Source organism: Mandrillus leucophaeus, unplaced genomic scaffold, assembly GCF_000951045.1.
Source record: "Mandrillus leucophaeus isolate KB7577 unplaced genomic scaffold, Mleu.le_1.0 Scaffold207, whole genome shotgun sequence".
NCBI lineage: Eukaryota > Metazoa > Chordata > Mammalia > Primates > Cercopithecidae > Mandrillus > Mandrillus leucophaeus.
Window position 1 is genome coordinate 4,174,825 of NW_012102110.1, and position 21,262 is coordinate 4,196,086.

The 21,262-nt window shown below is 39.9% G+C and overlaps 1 protein-coding gene across 1 annotated transcript in view; it reads right to left on the reverse strand.

The window, feature by feature from the left end:
* Positions 1-21,262, reverse strand: part of SCYL3 (SCY1-like 3 (S. cerevisiae)) — a 47,222-nt gene that overhangs the window by 18,126 nt on the left and 7,834 nt on the right. Inside the window, exons 3-8 of the mRNA XM_011979974.1 lie at positions 13,541-13,726; positions 11,233-11,346; positions 8,966-9,022; positions 5,469-5,571; positions 4,134-4,245; positions 2,112-2,189 (exon numbers count right to left, since the gene is read on the reverse strand). Coding sequence (XP_011835364.1) covers positions 2,112-2,189; positions 4,134-4,245; positions 5,469-5,571; positions 8,966-9,022; positions 11,233-11,346; positions 13,541-13,726 — 650 coding nt within the window. The remainder of the gene's footprint in view (positions 1-2,111; positions 2,190-4,133; positions 4,246-5,468; positions 5,572-8,965; positions 9,023-11,232; positions 11,347-13,540; positions 13,727-21,262) is intronic.

The window sequence follows — 21,262 nt, forward strand, 5'->3', positions numbered from 1 at the left end:
GACGCCTGTAATCCCAACTACTCGGGGCTGAGGCATGCGAGGCTAAGGTTCAGTCACCTGAAGCTGGGAGGCAGAGGTTGCAGTGAGCTGAGATCACACCACTGCACTCCAGCCTGGGTGACAGTGAGATTCTGTCTCAAAAAACAAACAAACAACAACAAAAAAACAGGAAGTGTGAGGCAAAGCCAGCTAGTCAGCATACCTCCAATTCACACCAGGAAATGTTTCCACCAAATTATTCCCTTACTAATAGCCAAAGTGCCCTCCTTTTTACCCTAATAAGACAGGCTTTCTAGATTATTATCTAAAAGTGTCTAAAAGACACTTTCTCAAATTTAAACAATGTAGAAAGTTTCCATAACTAACAGATTATAGGCTTTTGTCACTATCCTCATAAATTAAAACAACATATATAAAAGCACTTTGTTAAAAATACAGATATTAGGTATTAATGGTAATATTACTCCATTATACAATCACCCTTAGCAGATATCCTTGCCTCCTACTTTATTAGGAAACAGGTCACATGCATTATCACGTTCAAACCCCTACACCACTATCAGCAAACAGGTTTGTACTGATACTCATTCCCACCTCCATTCCAGTTATCAAGGTTCCGAGGGCCTCCTCTTAAGGCCACCCCCATCCAGTCACTGCGCCAGCATTCCCCTCTCTTCCAGGACAATGCACTAACAGTTCCCCAACTTGACTGCAGCTTCAACTACTCCCTCCATTCTTCTGCTAGCCCCTTTCCCTCGTCTATTAATATGCTCAGGTCTCTTCTACCCTTACAAAATGCTTCCTTGACTCCATTTGCTTCTTTAGTGATAATATTTTCTCTCCAAGTTTTTCTCCAGTGTCTTTCTCACCTTCTGTTCACTTATCAGCCCAATGCATTCTCACTGCTGGAACAGCTCTTGCTAAGATAAAGTTACCAGTGTCTTCCTAACTGCTAAATGAACAGGTACCTGTTGATTCCTCCTACCTTTGTGAAATTCCCTACTCCTTTGGGAATATCATAGCCTTCCTAGCTCTCTGAGTCTCCTCTAACCCCTGCTTCTCATTCATCAGCCACCCCTTCCCACCAGCCACCCCTTCCCACCAGCCACCACTTCCCACCAGCCTCCTTATAAGGTTGGGTGCCCTAGGATTACAATTTGGGCCCACTGTCCTTCATGCTACCCACTTTCTCTGTGAAAATATTACCAACTACAGGCTAACACACTAATATTTCCCTCTAGCTCATCAGCTTAAGACTTCTCTCAAGCTTCAGACCTGTCTGGTCAACTGTCCATTTACATCTCTGTCTAAAGTCCAACAGATACTTCAAACCAACATATCCAACACTGAAGTCATAATTCTCCCTGCATATTAGGTCCTCTCCTCCAATATTCTCTATTTCATTTGGTGATAATCACTAAGGCTTCTCAGCTTTATCATTTGAAACCTTTATTTTAGTGTCTTCTTCATTGTAGACATTAATGCCCTTATGTGTGGCTTCATATTTACTGCCTGGACTACCATAGTCTACTAACCAATCAAAATCTTAAATGAGTTAAGCCTTCCCACAATAGAGAACAAAGTGATCCACCTAGAGGGACATTAATCTGTTTCGCAGCCTGCTTCCACCTCTTTGATGGCTTCAATGCCTGAAGTCCCCTATTTACAAATAATGTCAGCACTCCTCACTGCCACATGAGAGGGGTACCTCCTACCTGTCCTTGTCTTGGAATTTCTCCCCCAGCAGGACTCAACTGCTTGTGGTTCTTGCACAAGTCACACTAGGTTTTGTCTTTGTGCATTTGTTTATGTTGCCCCTCTGCCTAGAATACCTTTTCTCTAACGACCTCCTCCTGCCCTGTGTGTTCTCAGGACTCCTTCCAAAAGCTCTACTGTACCCACCTCTCTGTTTAAGGATTATCAGTCTGGGTACCTGTTTCCTTCACCAGAAATATCTATCCCAGGGCCTAGCAGAAAGCCTGACACATAGGAAATGTTCAATAAATGTGAAATAAACCAAATATCTGAGTCATCTTCTCTAGAATACCTCAAGTGATTACATGGAGTTAATCCAAGTTATTCAATTTAAATTCTTAATTTTCTGAACTTACTTAAAGAATTCCGTTTTTTCCTCTTCACTCTTCAATGTTAAACTTTTCAAGAAATTCACAACTTCCAGAAAATCATTTCTAAATGCCAAAAAGAGAAGGAATTCAGCAGAACAGATTAGAGAAGGCATGTTAAATATTGAGGCCATAACCACAGACTACATCAACATAATTTTAAACAAAGAAACATTCTCCTTTGCCATTTAAAGATTCTATTACAACTAAGTAGCTTGTGAGACAAATACTACGGAACAAGCCTCTATGAAATCTAACATTTTAATATCAAAGAGATCTGTGAAGAGGATACAAGTTTAAACACACATATGCTAACATGCTTTATGGTTTTGTCAGAAAAATCCTCCAAATTGTTGGTTGTAATAGGATGTTAAATGAAATATCCTGGGAGAAATGACATTACCATTACAAAATATTGCTGACTCTCCAGTCTCCTTTGATGAAATAAAAACTATTAAAGAGGTTGTGGAAAGTGGAATTTCCATACAGCAATCTTCTCATTTCTCCTGCTGTAATTTGCTTGGTCATTCTTTCAGCCAAGCAGGGATTAGTGCGAGAGGAGCGGTCAGTTTCCTATAGGGCTGCCAGAGAATTCCAAAGGCTGTGCACTGCTCAGCTCACATCCTACTGTGTATGAGACTGTTGACCCCAGATGCTACGGCATACAAGCTGGACATTCTATTCAGAGGCCCAGTAAGCAGAGCTACCACCTGGGTCTCCACATCTTATGTTTATACCTATCTTAGGCTTCCCCTGGTTCAGCGCAAAGATGTGTTAACTTAAATCTAATCAGTCAAATTGGTTCAGCTGCCTCTGTAAGGGATGCTGACCCTGGCTCCTACTGTTGTCTCTTGACTGGGGTTTCTCCCCACATTAACAGTGGGATTTTGGCAGGTGGGGTTTGTGTGTTTTCAGCTTTCTTCTCCCCTCTCAATTTACAACTCTTAATAACTCATTTTACACATAGTGATGAGAGAATCTATTTACCGTAAGGGATTGTTCTTTGTAGAGACTTTCTATCAAGGGAAATAAAATATTTCTAAGAATCATCCAAAAGGGCATAGAAATACCTTGGAAAGATTCTCATAGTGATAAATATATACAATTTATGTCAATTAAAAATACAAATGTTTAAAAAATCCTCAAAATGATGATCATAATGGGAAAAATTCTGAATAGTTTCTTTGAAATGTAAATGACAATATAATCCCAGTGACCACAAATGCTACTTATTTAATAAGATTACCCTCCCCACCTGCCCCAAGTTCTATCCTAGAGGTAATTTTCCCCACTTGGGAATAATATTGGCCTTCCCTTTGCTCTGGTTTTTCCCAAACTCTAAATCCAAACACATAGGGTTTTTAGTTTTAAAACTGACATAAGGTTGGCTTTGCTAATAAAAGTCATGAATATGGAACTAACCTGTGCAGAAGTTCTGCAGTCATGGAAATAAAAAAATGAAGGACACATAATTAAAACTAACCTTGAAGAGGGGGTCAAAAACATCTCTGAATCTAATAAAGTATTATATTGTGCCCTTCCCTCTAAACCGACTTCTTTGCTCTTCCATCACATACTACTAGACAAAGAAAATGAACTCATTCACCATCCCCATGAGAAAAAAATAATAATAAACTCATAATATAATGGCAGCAGAAAAGAAAGTCTAGGTTGAATAACTTTTTCAATTAACTTACAAATGTAAACCAGTGGACACACCTAGCTTCTTCACTATTAGAAGCCCTAATAAGGCTGGCTACAATGTCTAAATCCAAGCCTTCAAGACAATAAAGGATTTCTAAAACTTCCTATCTATAATAGGAAACTGACGGACAACCCAGTTTCTTCCCTATTTTCTCCTGTGGACATGATTCAATCTCTCCTAATAATTAACAACAGAAACTGCATCATTTAGTCCTCCAAAATCCCCCCACTGGCACTTATCCAAGGTATGAGAGCAGGCAGCAGTGTTCCGGAAGCAGCCAGCGTCACCACACCAGATGCCCTCACCTGAAGAACTCATGAGATAGTAAGGTGCAGAGCGCTGGCCGACAGTTTGGAATGGGATTCAGCAAAGTTGAGTGCAAGGTCTGTTGAAAGCTGGAGAGAACATCCGCTGAAACTGAAATCCAGAGCTACAATTAGTTTCCAATGCCTTCTCCCTCTTTTCAGGACCTCTATAGCTGGAGACTGCCGAAAGCAAAAACCAACCTGTAAAAGCCCAAACAAACAAAGCCCTGGCTGTTGCTAAACAGCTTCCTACTTGCCTTAGGCATAACTCCTTGGCAGGTGTAGAAAGTTGTCCTGCCACCACCATCAAACCCCACCCCAGGTGCCATTTCCTTCTATACCCTCTCATTTCCTGATTATCCATTTAACCCAGCTCAGGCCCAAAGAAGAAGGGCTAACAGTGTGATAGGTTTCAGGGCCTTTCTCAACAGGGGTTCCTCATCCATAGAACAGTTATGTGAACGATTATATTTACAGTTCTTCCAAGGATAGTAAATAATTGCTACCATTCTAAATACACAGAATAGTTAGTTCATTATACACAATGGGTGCCTTTGGGCCTTAGGGTTTAATTCTCAAGTATTTGGGATGGGACAATTTAGAGCTGAGAGCTGAATCAGAACACTGCATAAGCCTGGCGGAACAAACTGCATTAGAACTGGCACAAAGCTTGAGCTATGTGAGATGTAGGCCAGTAAGGGGCCTACTGTGACACTTGCCTCAGTAAACTCAATGAGTGGAAAATTAAAGTCCTAAAGTGGGCACAGGAGAGTGAAGCAGGCTGCCAAGCATGCAATTAGAGAACACAGAGGAGAGGAGAAAACAATGTCCTTAGTAGCCTGAGCTTTAAGAGGCAATGAAAGAAAAAAGTGAAGAGTAAATTAAAGTAATAGGAAAATAAATCAAATGAGCTTTGAAAGAATAGAGAAATGTTAAGCCCAATTTAACAAAAAATTATGAATTTTACCCTATTATTCAGATTATTACATATAAATCATTAATGATAGTTATGTACTTATTGGCTGGTTCAATAAGGAATACAGTCTACATTTAGACCACTTAAGTACTATTACCAATTAATAAGATAATCACACATGATACTGACAGCCATAGTTCAAAGTGCTTCCTACTTAAAATTCTTTTCACCATGCAAACGAATGAAACCCAAAGCTTCTTTCCCTACTGTTCTTAATATCTGCCCTAAAAAAGTTACCTGGTAAGCAAAAGATTCCTTACTATGCTCAAAGACTATAGTCCTTTGAATTCCACAGAGAACAGATCCCTGGATGATTTTCCTACTTATTCTATAGATGCAGTAGTATAACTCTAACTCACCCTGTTCATTTAAGATTGTGAGCAAACTTTCCACCAATGTTCCAAATGAAAAGGCATCCCGGGCATGTCCATGACACTCTGGGAGAGTTGTGAATTCTGGAGACTAAAAGCAGTAAAGACAATTAAAACTACAGGATCTGCCTTATAAGCCATTTCTAATTTTCTCTGAAGCACTTTCTCCCATGTTTGTATTTATTATACTAAAATCTGTCTTTAGAATACCACACATAAATGAATGTATAGGTTCTTAACACTGTTAGTGAATAGAATTTGTGGAAGATTTTAAAACATTAAAATGGGCAAAATTTTTTAAAAACGTCAGAGCATGGCACACGTCGGTGGCTTTTAAAAATATTTTCACTGCAACCCATGGTAAAGAATATGTCTTATATCATGACCTACTATACATACACGTGCATAAATACACACATAATGGAAACAAAAGTTTCATAAAACAATGCTTAGACTTACTATCTAAGATGCCCAAAGACATCTTCTTTTATTCTATTTTTTTGTAAAATGCTAGTCAGGACCCCCTAAATTGACTTAAAACCCACAAATCACCAATTTTAAAAACACTAGTGTGTGTATGTGTGTGTGTGTGTGTGTATATATATATATAAAAAAAAATACTGATTTGGATAAATCTGATTTATTTCAAGTCTTAGGTCTATACTTAAGTTTATAGTTGAGTTCATATTTCCTGTAAAGCACACTAAATATATCTTTGGGAATTGTTTATTTACAGTGGCTATAAAAACAAATTTATAGAGGGAGCATCTGCTTTTGAATTTATTGGTAAACAGAATATTCTTTGCTAGCACTCTAATGTTAATAATCATTGTTCTGTGCATCTTGAAATCCTAAGTAATGGGCAGCTAGAGATAGATGAATGGTTTGGGTGACATACAATAAAGGACCTAGGGCTTTTGCTTCCACAATTATTATGGATTCCAGGAAAGTACAACTACTGATAATGGTTTCACTGTTTCCCCACCCAAATCTCATCTTGAATTATAACTCCCACAATTCCCACGTGTTCTGGGAAGAACCAGTGGGAAGTGACTGAATTATGGGGGCAGGTCTTTCCTGCCCTGTTCTCATGATAGTGAATGAGCCTCACAAGATCTAATGGTTTTAAAAAGGGGAGTTTCCCTGCATAAGCTCTCTTGTCTGCCACCAGGTGAGAAGTGCCTTTCACTTTCTGCCATGATTGTGAGGCCTCCCCAGCCACGTGGAAGTGTAAGTCCAATGAACCTCTTTCTTTTGTCAACTGCCCAGTCTTGGGTATGTCTTCATCAGCAGCATGAAAACAGACTAATATAGTAAACTGTTACCAGTAGAGTGGGGTGTTGCTGAAAAGATACCTGAAAATGTGGAAGAGACTTTGGAACTGGGTAACTGGCAGAGGCTGGAACAGTTTGGAGGATTCAGAAGAAGACAGGAAAATGTGGAAAAGTTTGGAACTTCCTAGAGACTTGTTGAATGGCTTTGACAAAAATTCTGCTAGTGATATGAACAATAAGGTCCGGGCTGAGGTGGTCTCAGATGGAGATGAGGAACTTGTTGGGAACTGGAGCAAACGTGACTCTTGTTATGTTTTAGCAGAGACTGGTGGCACTTTGCCCCTGCCCTAAAGAACTGTGGAACTTTGAACTTAAAAGGGATGATTTAGGATATCGGGTGGAAGAAATTTCTAAGCAGCAAAGCATTCAAGAGGTGACTTGGGTGCTGTTAAAGGCATTCAGTTTTAAAAGGAAAACACAGCATAAAAGTTTGGGAAGTTTGCAGCCTGACAATGCAATAGAAAAGAAGATCTCAGGTGAAATTCAAGCTGGCTGCAGAAGTTTGCATAAGTAATGAGGGGCCAAATGTTAATCCCCAAGACAATGGGGAAAATGTCTCCAGGGCATGTCAGAGATCTTCACTGCAGCCCCTCCCATCACAGGCCTGCAGGCCTAGGAGGAAAAAGTGGTTTCACGGGCCAGGCCCAGGGTGCCCATGCTGTGTGAAGCCTAGGGACTTGGTGCCCTGCATCTCAGCCGCTCTAGCCATGCAGAAAGGGGCCAACGTAGAGCTCGGGATGTGGCTTCAGAGGGTGCAAGCTCCAAGCCTTGGCAGCTTCCATGTGGTGTTGAGCCTACAAGTGCACACAAGTCAAGAATTGGGGTTTGGGAACCTCCACCTAGATTTCAGAAGATGTATGGAAATGCCCGGATGCCCAGGCAGAAGTTTGCTGCAGGGGCAGGGCCTTTATGGAGAACCTCTACTAGGGCAGTGTGAAAAGGAAATGTGGGGATGGAGCCCCCACACAGAGTTCCTACTGGGACATCACCTAATGGAGCTGTGAGAAAGGGGCCAGCATCCTCCAGATCCCAGAATGGCAGATCCACTGACAGCTTGCACCGTGTGCCTGAAAAAGCTGCAGACATTCAAGACCAGCCTGTGAAAGCAGCCAGGAGGGAAACTGTACCCTGCAGAGCCACAGGGTAGAAGCTGCCCAAGACCAAGGGAACCCACCTCTTACATCAGCATGACCCGGATGCCAGACATAGAGTCAAAGGAGATCATTTTGGAGCTTTAAGATTTGACTGCCCCATTGGATTTCAGACTTGCATGTGGCCTGTAGCCCCTCTGGCCAATTTCTTCCATTAGGAATGGCTGTATTTACCCAATGCCTGTACCCCCATTGTATCTAGGAAGTAACTTGCTTGTGATTTTACAGGCTCATAGGTGGAAGGGACTTGCCTTGTCTCAGATGAGATGTTGGACTACTGACTTTTGAGTTAATGCTGAAATGACTGAAGACTTTGGGAGACTGTTGGGAAGACATGATTGGTTTTGAAATGTGAGGACATGAGATTGGGGAGGGGCCAGGGGAGGAATGATGTGGTTTGCCTGTGACTCTCATCTTGAATTGTAACTCCCACAATTCCCATGTGTTGTGGGGAGGAACCCAGTGGAAGGTGATTGAATTACGGAGGTAGATCTTCCCTGCATTATTCTGGTAATAGTCAGTAAGTCTCATAAGACCTGATGGTTTTAAAAAAGGGAATTTCCCTGCACAAGCTCTCTTCTCTTGTCTGCTGCCATGTGAGAAGTGCCTTTCACCTTCTGCCATGATTGTGAGGCCTCCCCAGCCACATGGAACTCTAAGTCCAATAAACCTCTTTCTTTTATAAATTGCCCAGTCTCAGGTATGTCTTTATCAGCAGCATGAAAACAGACTAATACAACTACTTATCGTGAAATGGGTATAATAGTCTGTTCACACTGAGGTATCTCTACCTCATATCATAGGTGTTTATGTGACAAAAAAATTTAAGCTGGTTCCCTGGCTGTGGCCATAAGATTAATCTTAGAAAGCTTTAAGGCCAGAGGAATTATGAGGCACCTATAACTCAGTAAAGAAAGGAATAAGCAGAGGAAAGTTTTTAAAAATTTCATACTTAGTTACACAAAGGTGCCTTCATTACATGTGAAGTATATCATCTTACCATCTCTTCAGGAGGGATAGATGCTGGGTCTCTTATTGACTGAATGCTCCTCAGAAACTAGACAGAGAAATGAATTAAAGAAAATGATTCATACACATGTTTGGTGAACTAATCTCTTACATCAGGTAACATAAGCAATGAGCAATGCAAACAGCAGCAATTAAACCGTCAAATCAATGCCACACATTAGATGCACAAATTTAAAATGCTCCTAATTTAAAAAATGCAAATAAAGTACCTGGCACAGCACAAGGCATAGTAATAAATGGTAGTTCCTTTTCCTCTCCCCTTCATCTGGTTTAACAGACATGCTCTGCTATTCAGAGGCATCTGTGCATCTGATTTCCTTATATGGAAATTAGAACACTTCCTTCTCTTCCTGCTTAGATATTAACAATAAGGAGGCTTTTATAGCACAGAACAAATCTGTCATTAATCTCACTAAATCAAATGAATCTTAAGTCTTGCTACCACACGAGATTAGAAAGTTGAGAACCTTAGCTATGGAGACAAAACCAACATCCACAGAATAAGCATGTTAATTTGCTAGTTTTGAAGATTATTTTTGAAGAGCTTATATGTCCCGAACATCATTGAGAGCACTAAGAATACAAGATGAACGCAATAAAGTTTCTGCCCCCAACCAGGTGCTCACAACCTAGAATGTAAATAAGAATCTCCATAAACGTGCTGAGTGCCCTGGAAGCACCAGGGTGACTAATTTTGTTGGGTAGGGGAGTGCCTAGGGGAAGGAGTCACAGAAAGGAGATGGAAGCCAGATCTTAGATGAGTTTACATTTTCCAGAAGCCAAGGGGAAGAAATGCATTCCAGCAACAGAATGGCCTGCAAAGAAGAAGAGTATGAAGGAAGAAGGCGTATGTGGGGACATAGCTGAACTACATGAACAAGATGTAACCAGACTACAGCTCAAGAATTCTTGAGTGAGGCCAGGCTCCGTGGCTCACATCTGTAATCCCAGCACTTTGGGAGGCTAAGGTGGGCAGAAAACCTGAGGTCAGGAATTTGAGACCAGCCTTGGCAACATGGCAAAACCTCATCTCTATCAAAAATATAAAAAATTAACCAGGTGTGGTGGTGTGCACCTGTAGTCCCAGCTACTTAGGAGGCTGAGGTGGGAGGATCACTTGAGCCAGGGAGGCAGAGGTTGCAGTGAGCCGAGATCACACCACTGCACTCCAGCCTGGGTGACAGAGGGAAATTCCGTTCCCCAGCACTCCCCTAAAAAACCTAAATGGTAAATGAGGCTGAAGGTAGGCTGGAGAAAGACTGTGAAGGGCCTTATATCCCATGGCAAAGAATTTGGAATAAATAGCACAGAAAGGATTACATGCTATTATACGAAGTACACAAAAGGTAAATTCAGGGAAAAAAGGGATCAGTATGGGCAGAATAACCAGAGAGATGTCTTTGTGGTAGAGCTTTTGAACTGAGCAAGAACCCATGAAAGTGCACATTAGACATGGCCCCAAGTTAAGTGTGGAAGCAGCACAAAAGAGAACAGGGGAAATTAGACTGAAACAGTGAGTCAACAGTGAGCCACCATTTCCGTAGGGATATTAAGAGGGAAATGATTTTTATTTTTTCTGTAAGAAAGAGTGAATGCAATGGCAACATGCGAAATGTGAAGAGAACACACAAAACAGAAAACAGAAAGGTTCATCAACCTGGGAGGGAAACACGCAGACAAAAGTATAAAGAATACTACGTCAGCAACAACACAGTCCACTAGAGTTAAGATGCACAGGTCCTAAGTCCAGCTACTAAGATACCATGTATGAATTCGGGCAACTTGGACAATTGTTCAAAGAACATTTTCTGAATAACTATTATGTGCCAGGCACTATTCTAGGTAGAGGTATAACGATAAGAGACCCACACCCTTAAGAGCCCAACCACTGGAATACAACACAGATACATAAAGGTAATCTCACTATCAAGTGGTATGATCAAAGTAAGTACAAGGTACTATGGGGCAGAGAGGAGGGGCATTTAACTAAAATATCTGAACAAAACATTTTACCTCTCTCAGTCTCAGGTTCCCCATTTTATAAAATAAGGAGAAAGGATACATGACTCCTACTGCCTCTGAGGAACAAAATGCTACAATTCTATAAATGAGGGCACTGACAAAAAATTCAAGTCTCTTAAGACCAAGCTAACACTGAAGGAAAGTGCCTAGGCAAGAACCACATACTAAGACGCTATTAAAAACCAAGTAAGGAAGGGGGGCTCTCCCCTGGCTTACCTCTGGTGTGGCCTGAGAAATTTTGCAAACAGTTTCCATTGCTCCTAGTTTCCAGTGCCCATCTTCACTCACAAACACAGATGATAAACAGACATTATTGTGTGTTAGTTGTCCCTGGAAAAAAAAAAAAAGAACAGAAGGAAGAGTGCCACTCCAGGATCTGAAATAGAAATTTATTTAAAAAAATGTTTTTCTCCATCTCTCACAATCTTTATTTTAAAAAACTAAATACTAATCACCAAAAAAAATATGACAAGCCTTCCCACTTGTGGCACGATAAATGGAACTATGACTTTAAGAAACAACAAATTGTATGAAGTTAGATAAAAGGAAAAATGGAATGGAAGGGCTTCTGTTATCTCCCCCTGCCTCATGTGGCAGGTTAATAAACACATTAAAGCCAGTGCACACAGTCATCTCCCCATTTCTATGAGAGTCAGGAGACATACATGTTCTTAAACATAAATTTACAAGTCTGTATAGCCTATATTATTTACTTCCAATGCCTTTAAAGATAAAATATATCTTTGCTCACATAAGTTATTTTATTAATTTTCTTCTCTAGATTCTTTCTCACCTACATTCTATCACGAACCCAGATCCACTTCACCTGAAATCTTGTCAGTAGGCATTAAAAAAATTCTGCCTGAAGAAGAGGAAAATGGAATGATAAGGACCACCAGAAATATCCCACAGACCACAAAAGAGCCCATTTTAAAACTGTAATAACAGTACAGTCAAATAAGAGAAGGAGAAAATAAGAACAGGATTCAGGTATTATTTTTCCCCAAAGCAAAAATCATTTCAGTAGACAAAAAAGTGTGTTTAAAGTTATTATGTATGTATGTAATGTATGTATGTATTTATTACAGGGTCTCTGTTGCTCAGGTTGGAGTGCAGTGGCATGATCACAGCTCACTGCAGCCTTGACCTCCTGGGCTCAAGCAATCCTCCCATCTCAGCCTCCCGAGTAGGGGGAACTACAGGCATGTGACACCATGCCTGGCTCATTTTTTAAAATGTTTTTGTAGAGATAGGGTCTTGCCATGTTGCCCAGGCTGGTCTCAAACTCCTGGGCTCAAGCAATCTGCCTACCTCGGCCTCCCAAAGTGCTGGGATTACAGGTGTGAGCCATTGCACCTGGCCAAAAGAGCACTTTAAATATTCTACCCAATACATCAAATATGTAAATATTTTTACAGAGAATACTCCAAAGGATATTTTTTAAAGAAAGGTTTAGAATAGTGTGTATAGTATATTTCCATTTGAGAAAAAAATGAAAGTGAAGAAGTTTACACACTAGATATTTGTTTCATATGCACAAAGAACATCTCTGGAATAATACACGAGTCACCATCATTGCTTCTGAAGAGAGGAATTAGGGCACTGGATTCAAGATGGGAGAGGGACACCTCACCCACAGAGTGTATAAACTTTTTAACCATGTGCATGCACTTTTGTCAACAAAGAACATATTTTTCCCCGTTGAACCATTAATAATTCTCATTATCATGTGACCTTGTAAACATACTTTTAAGAGACTATAAATCCAATATGATATTTGGAGAATCTGTCTCAAATTAATAGAAAAAATTTAAAAACATACATAAAGATGAGTCAGGTCCAAGTGTTTCTAACCTGTGATTGGTATTTGTTAATCTTGGTGGACTGCCAAAGACCTTAATGCTTCAGAATGCAAATACCATTAAGAAAACAGTAATACTGTCAAGAAACAGACCAGAAGTAAACCTAGGAACCACCATCTTCTAGTAATAGCAAACATCGTCAGAGAGTCAAGCACACTGGTTACACCACAGAATGTTAAGAGGCTGTCTCTCAATTGGCCCCAACTACTCAAATGGGAAAGGATATGTATATATTCTGCCTTTTCCTAAGAAATGGTCATTTCTTTCTTCAAAATCTAAAATGGGACACAACTCCTGAAAACAAATAGGAACTTTAGTCTAAGGCAGCACTGATACTACACCTTTTCTTTGTTTTAATAACTCATGCCAGCTGTAGCTATTTTTAGGCAAAGAATTATCCAAAACTAGAGGCAGACTATAGTAAAGTAAAATTCTAAAAATAACTGTCCAGGGACACAGAACTAGTTGTCCATTCAATAAAACCTCTATCTATAGCACCTCTTGTGCCTTCCAACGTGCTATTTTTTCTCTGGAAGTTTTCTAATAATAACACTAACTTACAATTTCTATACACACCATAATTTATAAGTATTACCACACACACCATCCCCCTACCCCGATCTACATCAAAGTCTGTGAGGCAGACTACACAGGTTACTTACTCTGTCATGAAGAAAGATAAGAGCCAGCAATATGTCATAGATCCCAGCACAGACCTCTGCAGAAGACAATGTTTCCAAAGCCACTTCCAGGGGCTGTACTCGCTCAGTGACAAGATGAATGCCATCCGCTTCCACAGTACAAGATAAAAATCTTAGCAAGCAAGGGTGACGAAGTGTCTTCAAATGCTTTAAAAATACAAACAGAAGAGCTGAAGTTAATGACCCCAAACCAGATTATAGTTTCATATACATTATGGGAGAAACCAGAAAATGTATACTTGCAGTTAAGGCTCTTTTGAGCGCCCTACCTTCCTCCCTACCCGCTAAATTTCACATAAGGCAAAGATCTATGACTTGTTCCGACATCATTCAATTTACTAACATTTAAATGACTCTACAGAAATTTCCAGTTCCATTATGGTAGTGTAAGCCTCATAAGAGCCCAGATCTCTCAAGGATTACTGCTGTCAACTAAACAAAGTGCCAGAAATAACTGAAATCCCGAAAAGCAAGCAAATGCAAGCAGATTATGGAGGGGAGTCAAACCTGAAGAAGCGACACCAATGGGGGTAAGTTTCTTGGTTTGGGGAAATTTTCCCCTTCTCACAGCTATGCATGGAGACAGGCCCCAGTTGCAAAGCAGTGTAACAATGGTGCTAAAAGTCCAATAAAAACTTTACCATCTTTCTGGCTGAAAGAATGATAGAAAAGAACGAGGAAGGCGAGTATGAGGAGGATATCCCAGAGAGGAGACAGCTGGAGAGAGGCCCTGATTTTTCACATACCCACAAATTCTCAGAAGCAAGCATCCGCAGGATAGACCCAAACCAGCAAACTTTTGAGAAAGACAGATTGCAAATACTATTCACAGGAAGAGTAAGAGGAAGTAGTTCAAAAACTTGAGGCCTGAACCTAAATTAGCTGCCTGCTAAATAAAAAACATCAACATTTTCCAAAGGATTATAACAGAACAAAGAGTTATGTGACGTCGCATTCAAAATGTCCAGGATGCAACCCCAAACTACTCAACATACAAAGAACCATAAAAATGTAACACATTCTCAATGGAAAAGACAACCAACAAACACCACCTCAAGGGGCCTCAGATATTAGAATGACCAGAAATAATTTAAAGCAGCTATTATAATCGTCCTCCTAGAGATAAAGGAAAAGTTATAAAATAAATAGATACAAATTTCCAAAAGAAAAAAGATTGAAAATAAAAAATAAATGTATAGACTCATTAACAGAATGAATAGGACAGAATAAAGAATCAGTACACTTGAAAATATTAACCAATCTGAAGAATAAAAAATATTTTTAAAAACTGATCAGAGGGGCCAGGTGTGGTGGCTCAAACCTGTAATCCCAGCACTTTGGGAGGTCAGTGCAGGAGGATTACTTCAGCCCAGGAGTTTGAGACCAGCCTGGGCAACACAGTGAAACCCCCGTCTCATAAAGAAAAATTAAGAAAGAAAAAAAAAGAGACCAGAGCCTAAGAAACCTGTGACAATAACAAAAGGTCAAATAAATATAACTGAAGTCCCAAAAAGAGAAAAGAAAAAAATTGGGGCATAAAAAATACAATGGATGAAAATTTAAATTTGGCTAAATACTTGGGGGTTTACAGACTTAAGAATTTCAGTGAATATAAAACAAGACAAAATTTTTTAAAAGCACACTTAAACATATTACCATCAAACTGCTAAATATCAAAGATAAAAAAATATTGGAAGCAGCTAAAGGAAATACATTACATGGAGGAGAATGATGATTTAAACAACTGCAGATTTCTCATCAGGAAACATGGAGGGCAAGAAACAATGAAACGTTTAAAATGCTGAAAGAAAAAACTATCAGCTTGGAATACTGTATCTAAGCAAAAGTAACCTTCAGAGACAAAGGCAAAATAAAAGCACTTTTGGTGACAAGAAACCAGAAAATTTCTCGCCAGAAGACCTGCTATTTAAAAAATGCTCATGGAAGTTCTACAAATGGAAGAAAAAATGATACCAAAGGGAAACTTGGATTTTCAGGAATGAAGGAACAGCACGAGAAATGGTAAATATTACAATAAATATGAAGGCCACTTTTTTTTTTTCCTTTTTCTGAGACAGGGTCTCACTCTGTCGCCTAGGTTGGAGTGCAGTGGCGCAATCTCAGCTCACTGCAACCTCCACCTCCCGGTTCAAGCGATTCTCCTGCCTCAGCCTCCCGAGTAGCTGGTACTACAGGTTTGCACCACCATGCCCAGGTAATTTTTGTATTTTTAGTAGAGACAGGGTTTCACCATGTTGGCCAGGCTGGTCTTGAACTCCTGACCTTCGGCAATCCGCCTGCCTCAGCCTCCCAAAGTGTTCGGATTATAGGCGTGAGCCATCGTGCCCAGGTGAAGGCCACATTTTTACCTCTTCAGTTATTTAATCACTACTTAAAGCAGATATTTTAATAATTCCTGGTGAGGTTTTCAATGCGTGTGAATGAATGTACAGTTAATATGTGTGTAACAAAGAACAGTAGGGATGGAAGGTTGAAGATACCTACATTACAAGGCTTCCACATTTTAGGTGACATGTGGACATGGTACAATATTAACCACAGTAGACTATTTTTTGCCCTATTTATTTTTTTCTTAAATTAAAAAAATTGATAATAGATATGCATATTTAGGGGGAGTACCTGTGATTTTAATACCTTCATAATATTTGTAAAGATTTAATCAATATAATTGGGATATCCGTCACCTTAAACATTTGTCTTTATGCTAGAAACATGAGAATTACTCTCTTCTAGTTATATAAAAATATACAATTGATTATTGTAAACTAGTCATTCTACTGACCTATCAAACACCAGATCTTCTATCTTCTATCTTCTAACTGTGTATTTGTACCCATTAATCAACCTCTCTTCATCCCCTACAATCCCCTTCCTGGCCTCTGGTAACCACCAATCTACTCTAAACTCGTATGAGATCAACTGTTTTAGATTCCACATGAGTGACATCTTTCAGTGTGTGTCTTTCTGTGCCTGATTTACATCACTTAATGCAGCGGTCCCCAACCTTTCTGACACCAGGGACCAGTTTCATGGAACACAATTTTTTCACGGACCAGGGGTGGGGGGATTATTTCGGGATGAGATTGTTCTACCTCAAACCATCAGGCATTAGTTAGATTGTCATAAGAAGTGCACAACCTAGATCCCTTGCATACACAGTTCACAACAGGGTTCCTGCTCCTATGAGAATCTAATGCTGCTGCTGATCTGACAAGAGGCAGAACTCAGATGGTAATGCTCGTGTGCCCACTGCTCACCTCCTGCTGTGCAATCCAGTTCCTAGAACCGGTACCAATTTGCAGCCTAGGAGTTGGGGACACTTGACTTAACATAAGGTCCTCTAGGTCCTAACATGTTACTGCAAATGATGGGATTTCATTCTTTTTATGGCTAAACAGTATTCCATCGTATATATACACCACATTTTCCTTACCCATTCATCCACCAATGGACACTTAGGTTGATTTCACATTTTGGCTATTGTGAATAATACTGCAATAAATATAAGAGTGCAAATATCTCTTTTTCATATTGATTCCCTTTATTTTGGATACACACCCAGTAGTGGAATTGCTGAATCATTGGGTAGTTCTGCTTTTAGTTTTTTGAGGAACCTCCAGACAGTTTTCTGTAGTGGCTATACTAATTTACATTCCCGCCAACAGTATATGAGGATTCCCCTTTCTCCACATCATCACCAGCATCCGGGAGGATGGCGTGAACCTGGGAGAATGGTGTGAACCCGGGAGGCGGAGCTTGCAGTGAGCCGAGATAGCGCCACTGCACTCCACCCTGGGTGATAGAGCAAGACTCCATCTCCAAAAAAAAAAAAAGTAGAAACCGTTCTTAGCTAATCTGGGCGTAAGTTTGCTCACCTCTGCCACAGATCATCAATGAATATAAAACATATTTACAAAGTATTTTAATTTTGTTTATTCTGTTTTCTTACATTTTACCTTTTTACTTATTATTTACTCCCCTTGAAAATGTTTATGCTGGGTGCCGTGGCTTTCCCCTGAAATCCCAGCACTTTGGGAAGCTGAGACGGGTGGATCACTTGAGCCCAGGGATTCAAGACCAGCTTGGGCAACATGGCGAAACCTCATCTCTACAAAAAAATACAAAAATTAGCTGGGCATGGTGGCGCCCACCTGTGGTCCCAGCTACTCAGGAGACTGAGGTTGGAAGATCGCTTGAGCTGGGGAGGTCCAGGCTGTAATGAGCCATGATCAAGTCACTGCACTCCAGCGTTGGCAACAGAGCTAGACCCTATCTAAATAAATAAAATAAAAATAAAACGTTTAAACATCTTTTAAACTTTTATCACAACTCGCTGGGTATGGATACCCCAACTTTTAGAAATCCCTACAATGGAATATTCCTGCTTCCTGACCTGGTTTCTTTGTCCTACTTTCTAAGCAGACACTAGACACAGATGAAATGACAAGCAAGAAACAATTTTGTGTCCGAACAAGGGAGGTTAAATCTGTGGAATATCTTCTCTAGATGGTCCTGGAACAGCTCTATCAGATCCTGACTTTCCAATCCCCACCCATGCAGCATATTTTGAAAATTTTAACATGAGTAACAGGAGATCCACAGTCCAAAATTCCTCCAACATCGAATAATTTTATCATTTAATTACAGCAAAAAGAAACTGCTGGAAAGGTGGTTTTCCTTACAAACCACGAATTTCTGAAAGAAATTTCATGATATTAAAGCTCTAAGGTCTACCCTATACAATCACTGAGGAAGCCCTGTAAAGCAGTCATATTGGGAGGAGAGTGATAAAATATTTCATTTGGAAGATAACCCTCAAGGTATTACCAAGTGGTGCCATTTTCACAAATAAACAGTGAGTACTGAACATTCCAAACACCTTCTTGGAAGACTATGGGCTAGTATAAGAATCTATACTCTGCATTGGTACAGTTTTTCTATCAGATGCCTCAAAGTTCTAGTAAACTACTTCCAGGAAGGGTCATAGGAAAATCTTCTCAGTGGGTTGGTTTCTCCAATTACCTTTTTTTTTTTTTTTTTTTTTTTTTTTTTTTTTTTTTTTTTTTTTTTTTTTTTTTTTTTTGTGAGACAGAGTCGCGCTATGTCACCCAGTCTGGAGTGCAGTGGCACAATCTTGGCTCACTGCAACCTCCACCTCCCGGGTTCAACTGATTCTCCTGCCTCAGCCTCCCAAACAGCTCGGACTATAGGCACCCGCCACCATGCCCAGCTACTTGTTTTGTATTTTTAGTAGAGATGGGATTTCACTATGTTGGCCAAGCTGGTCTTGAACTCCTGAGCTTGTGATCTGCCCACCTCGGCTTCCCACAATGCTGGGATTACAGGTGTGAGCCACCGTGCCCAGCCTCCAATGTCTTTTATTTTCTTATAATAATCTCAAATTTTGCCAACTCTGCGAATAGCTCCAAAAAGGTTATTTATTCTTAGCAAGAAAGTTGTTACCTTCCCTTGAGTTAATTTAATAAAAACTAATTAAGAAAATATTGAAGAAAAAATTTCTCTAAGTAGCAATTACAAACTAACAAATACAGCAAAGATCCTGATAAACCAAAAATTGTGTGAGCAGGTTGGTTAAATCAGTTAAGTTAACTGGGAATAATTTTTTACAAGTTTTTTTTGTTTTGTTTTTGAGACGCAGTATAGCTCTTGTTACCCAGGCTGGAGTGTAATGGCGTGATCTCAGCTCACTGCACCCTTCGTGTCCCGGGTTCAAATGATTCTTCTGCCTCAGCCTCTCAAATAGCTGAGATTACAGGCACCCACCACCATGCCCAGCTAATTTTCGTGTTTTTAGTAGAGATGGGGTCTCACCATGTTGGCAAGGCTGGTCTCAAACTCCTGACCTCAGGTGATCCACCTACCTCGGCTTCCCAAAGTGCTGGGCTTACAGGCGTGAACCACCATGCCTGGCCTACAAGTGTGTTTTGAGCTACAGCTTCTGTATAAAATTATGTAGCCTCCCTCATATTTTCATTTTAAGAATCATTTCAAGTAATTTTCAAATAAATTTCAAATAATTTTCAAACCAAATCTTTCATGTTCTCTTCTGCTTATTGTTTTACTCTACAATGCCTAGAAAATTTGTTGATCCAAAGTGAGTTCTTGTTTGTTTAATAAAGAAGGAGAGGAAGAAATAACTCATTGCATGTTTCTGAACAAGGCACTTAGCAAGAACCTTCTTTGTCACTCTCCTTTGGTACATTCAATATTAAGCATAAATTATGCATACAGATTCACAGGAAAGGCTAGCAGTTCAGAATCAAATAGAACATTTTTTGATTCAAGCCTCTGCTGCTCTAAAGAATAGCAACAAGACATACTTGCTAAGGGTAACTAGGATATTTTTCAATCAACATCAGTTGAGCAAATAAATGGCTCTTGCCCTAGTAGAGAAAGATGACTATTTTTGAATGACAGTGTCTTGAAAGCACTTTCCCCAAAGTTATTGAATACCTGTTACATCCCATTCACTATCCTAGGTCATGGTCTCTGAAAGAGGATTCTGAGTAAGGACCTTTACTGTTAAATATGAATAGTAGTATATAATTTATCAATGTTGATATTTATCTACACCCAAACAGGGATCTTAAGTATGAGATTCTATCCCTAAATATAAATGATTCCCATTTGTCAGGAATCAGCTACGATTCAGTTATCCAGAGAATTCATTCAAGCCTCAGAGGCTTAACTTGTTATTGCTGATCTGTCTCTGATTTGCTATTTCACTTTGAGAACTATGCAAAGTTAACTGACTCAGCATTACAGCCCAAATCCACCTGCAGGCTTTTAGATGGGACAAAGCCATAATTTATGCTGTTAAATATGTTAAGTAAACATAATAAAATGACCAAGATGCCTAAACTAGAGAACAAGGACCTTCAGGGAAAAATATTATTCCTTTTTCTCTGAAGATGTAAATCTAAGACAAAATGCAGATACTTTTTTTTTTTTTTTTGGTAAATGTCCACTATCTGAAGGTTAGATCATAAACTAACAATAAAACGCAAAAAGGGAAAGGAATAAAGAATTCCATTGTGTAGAGCTTGCATTTGAGGTACTGATAAAACTTTTAGGTGGAAATGTTCAACAGTTAAGTGAAAATATAGATCTGGAGCTCAGACTAGAGATTTTGGCAGATAATTGGTTTAGAATAGCAGGTTGGATGGTTATCAACATTAAAGGAAAAAGGAGAGAGTGAAGTCTGAAAGGTGTGGTGGGGGCAAGTAGCTGGCCATTCCATCTGGTGGGTCCATCATATCTGAGGCATGGAGGATACTTCAGAAGTTCTTCTGAGTGGATAGTGCCCAGGAGCCACATAAGAGCACTGCATTCTGATTATGAAGGGCAAAAAATAATTTCTTAAAAAGTCAACCATGGGCCAGGTGCGGTGGCTCACGCCTGTAATCCCAGTACTTTGGGAGGCTGAGGCAAGCAGATCACGAGGTCAAGAGATGGAGACCATCCTGGCCAACATGGTGAAACCCCATCTCTACTAAAAATACAAAAATTAGCTGAGTGTGGTGGCACGTGCCTGTAATCCCAGCTACTTGGGATGCTGAGGCAGGAGAATCGCTTGAATCCAGGAGGCAGAGGTTGCAGTGAGCCAAGATTGAACCACTGCACTTTAGCCTGGGAGACAGA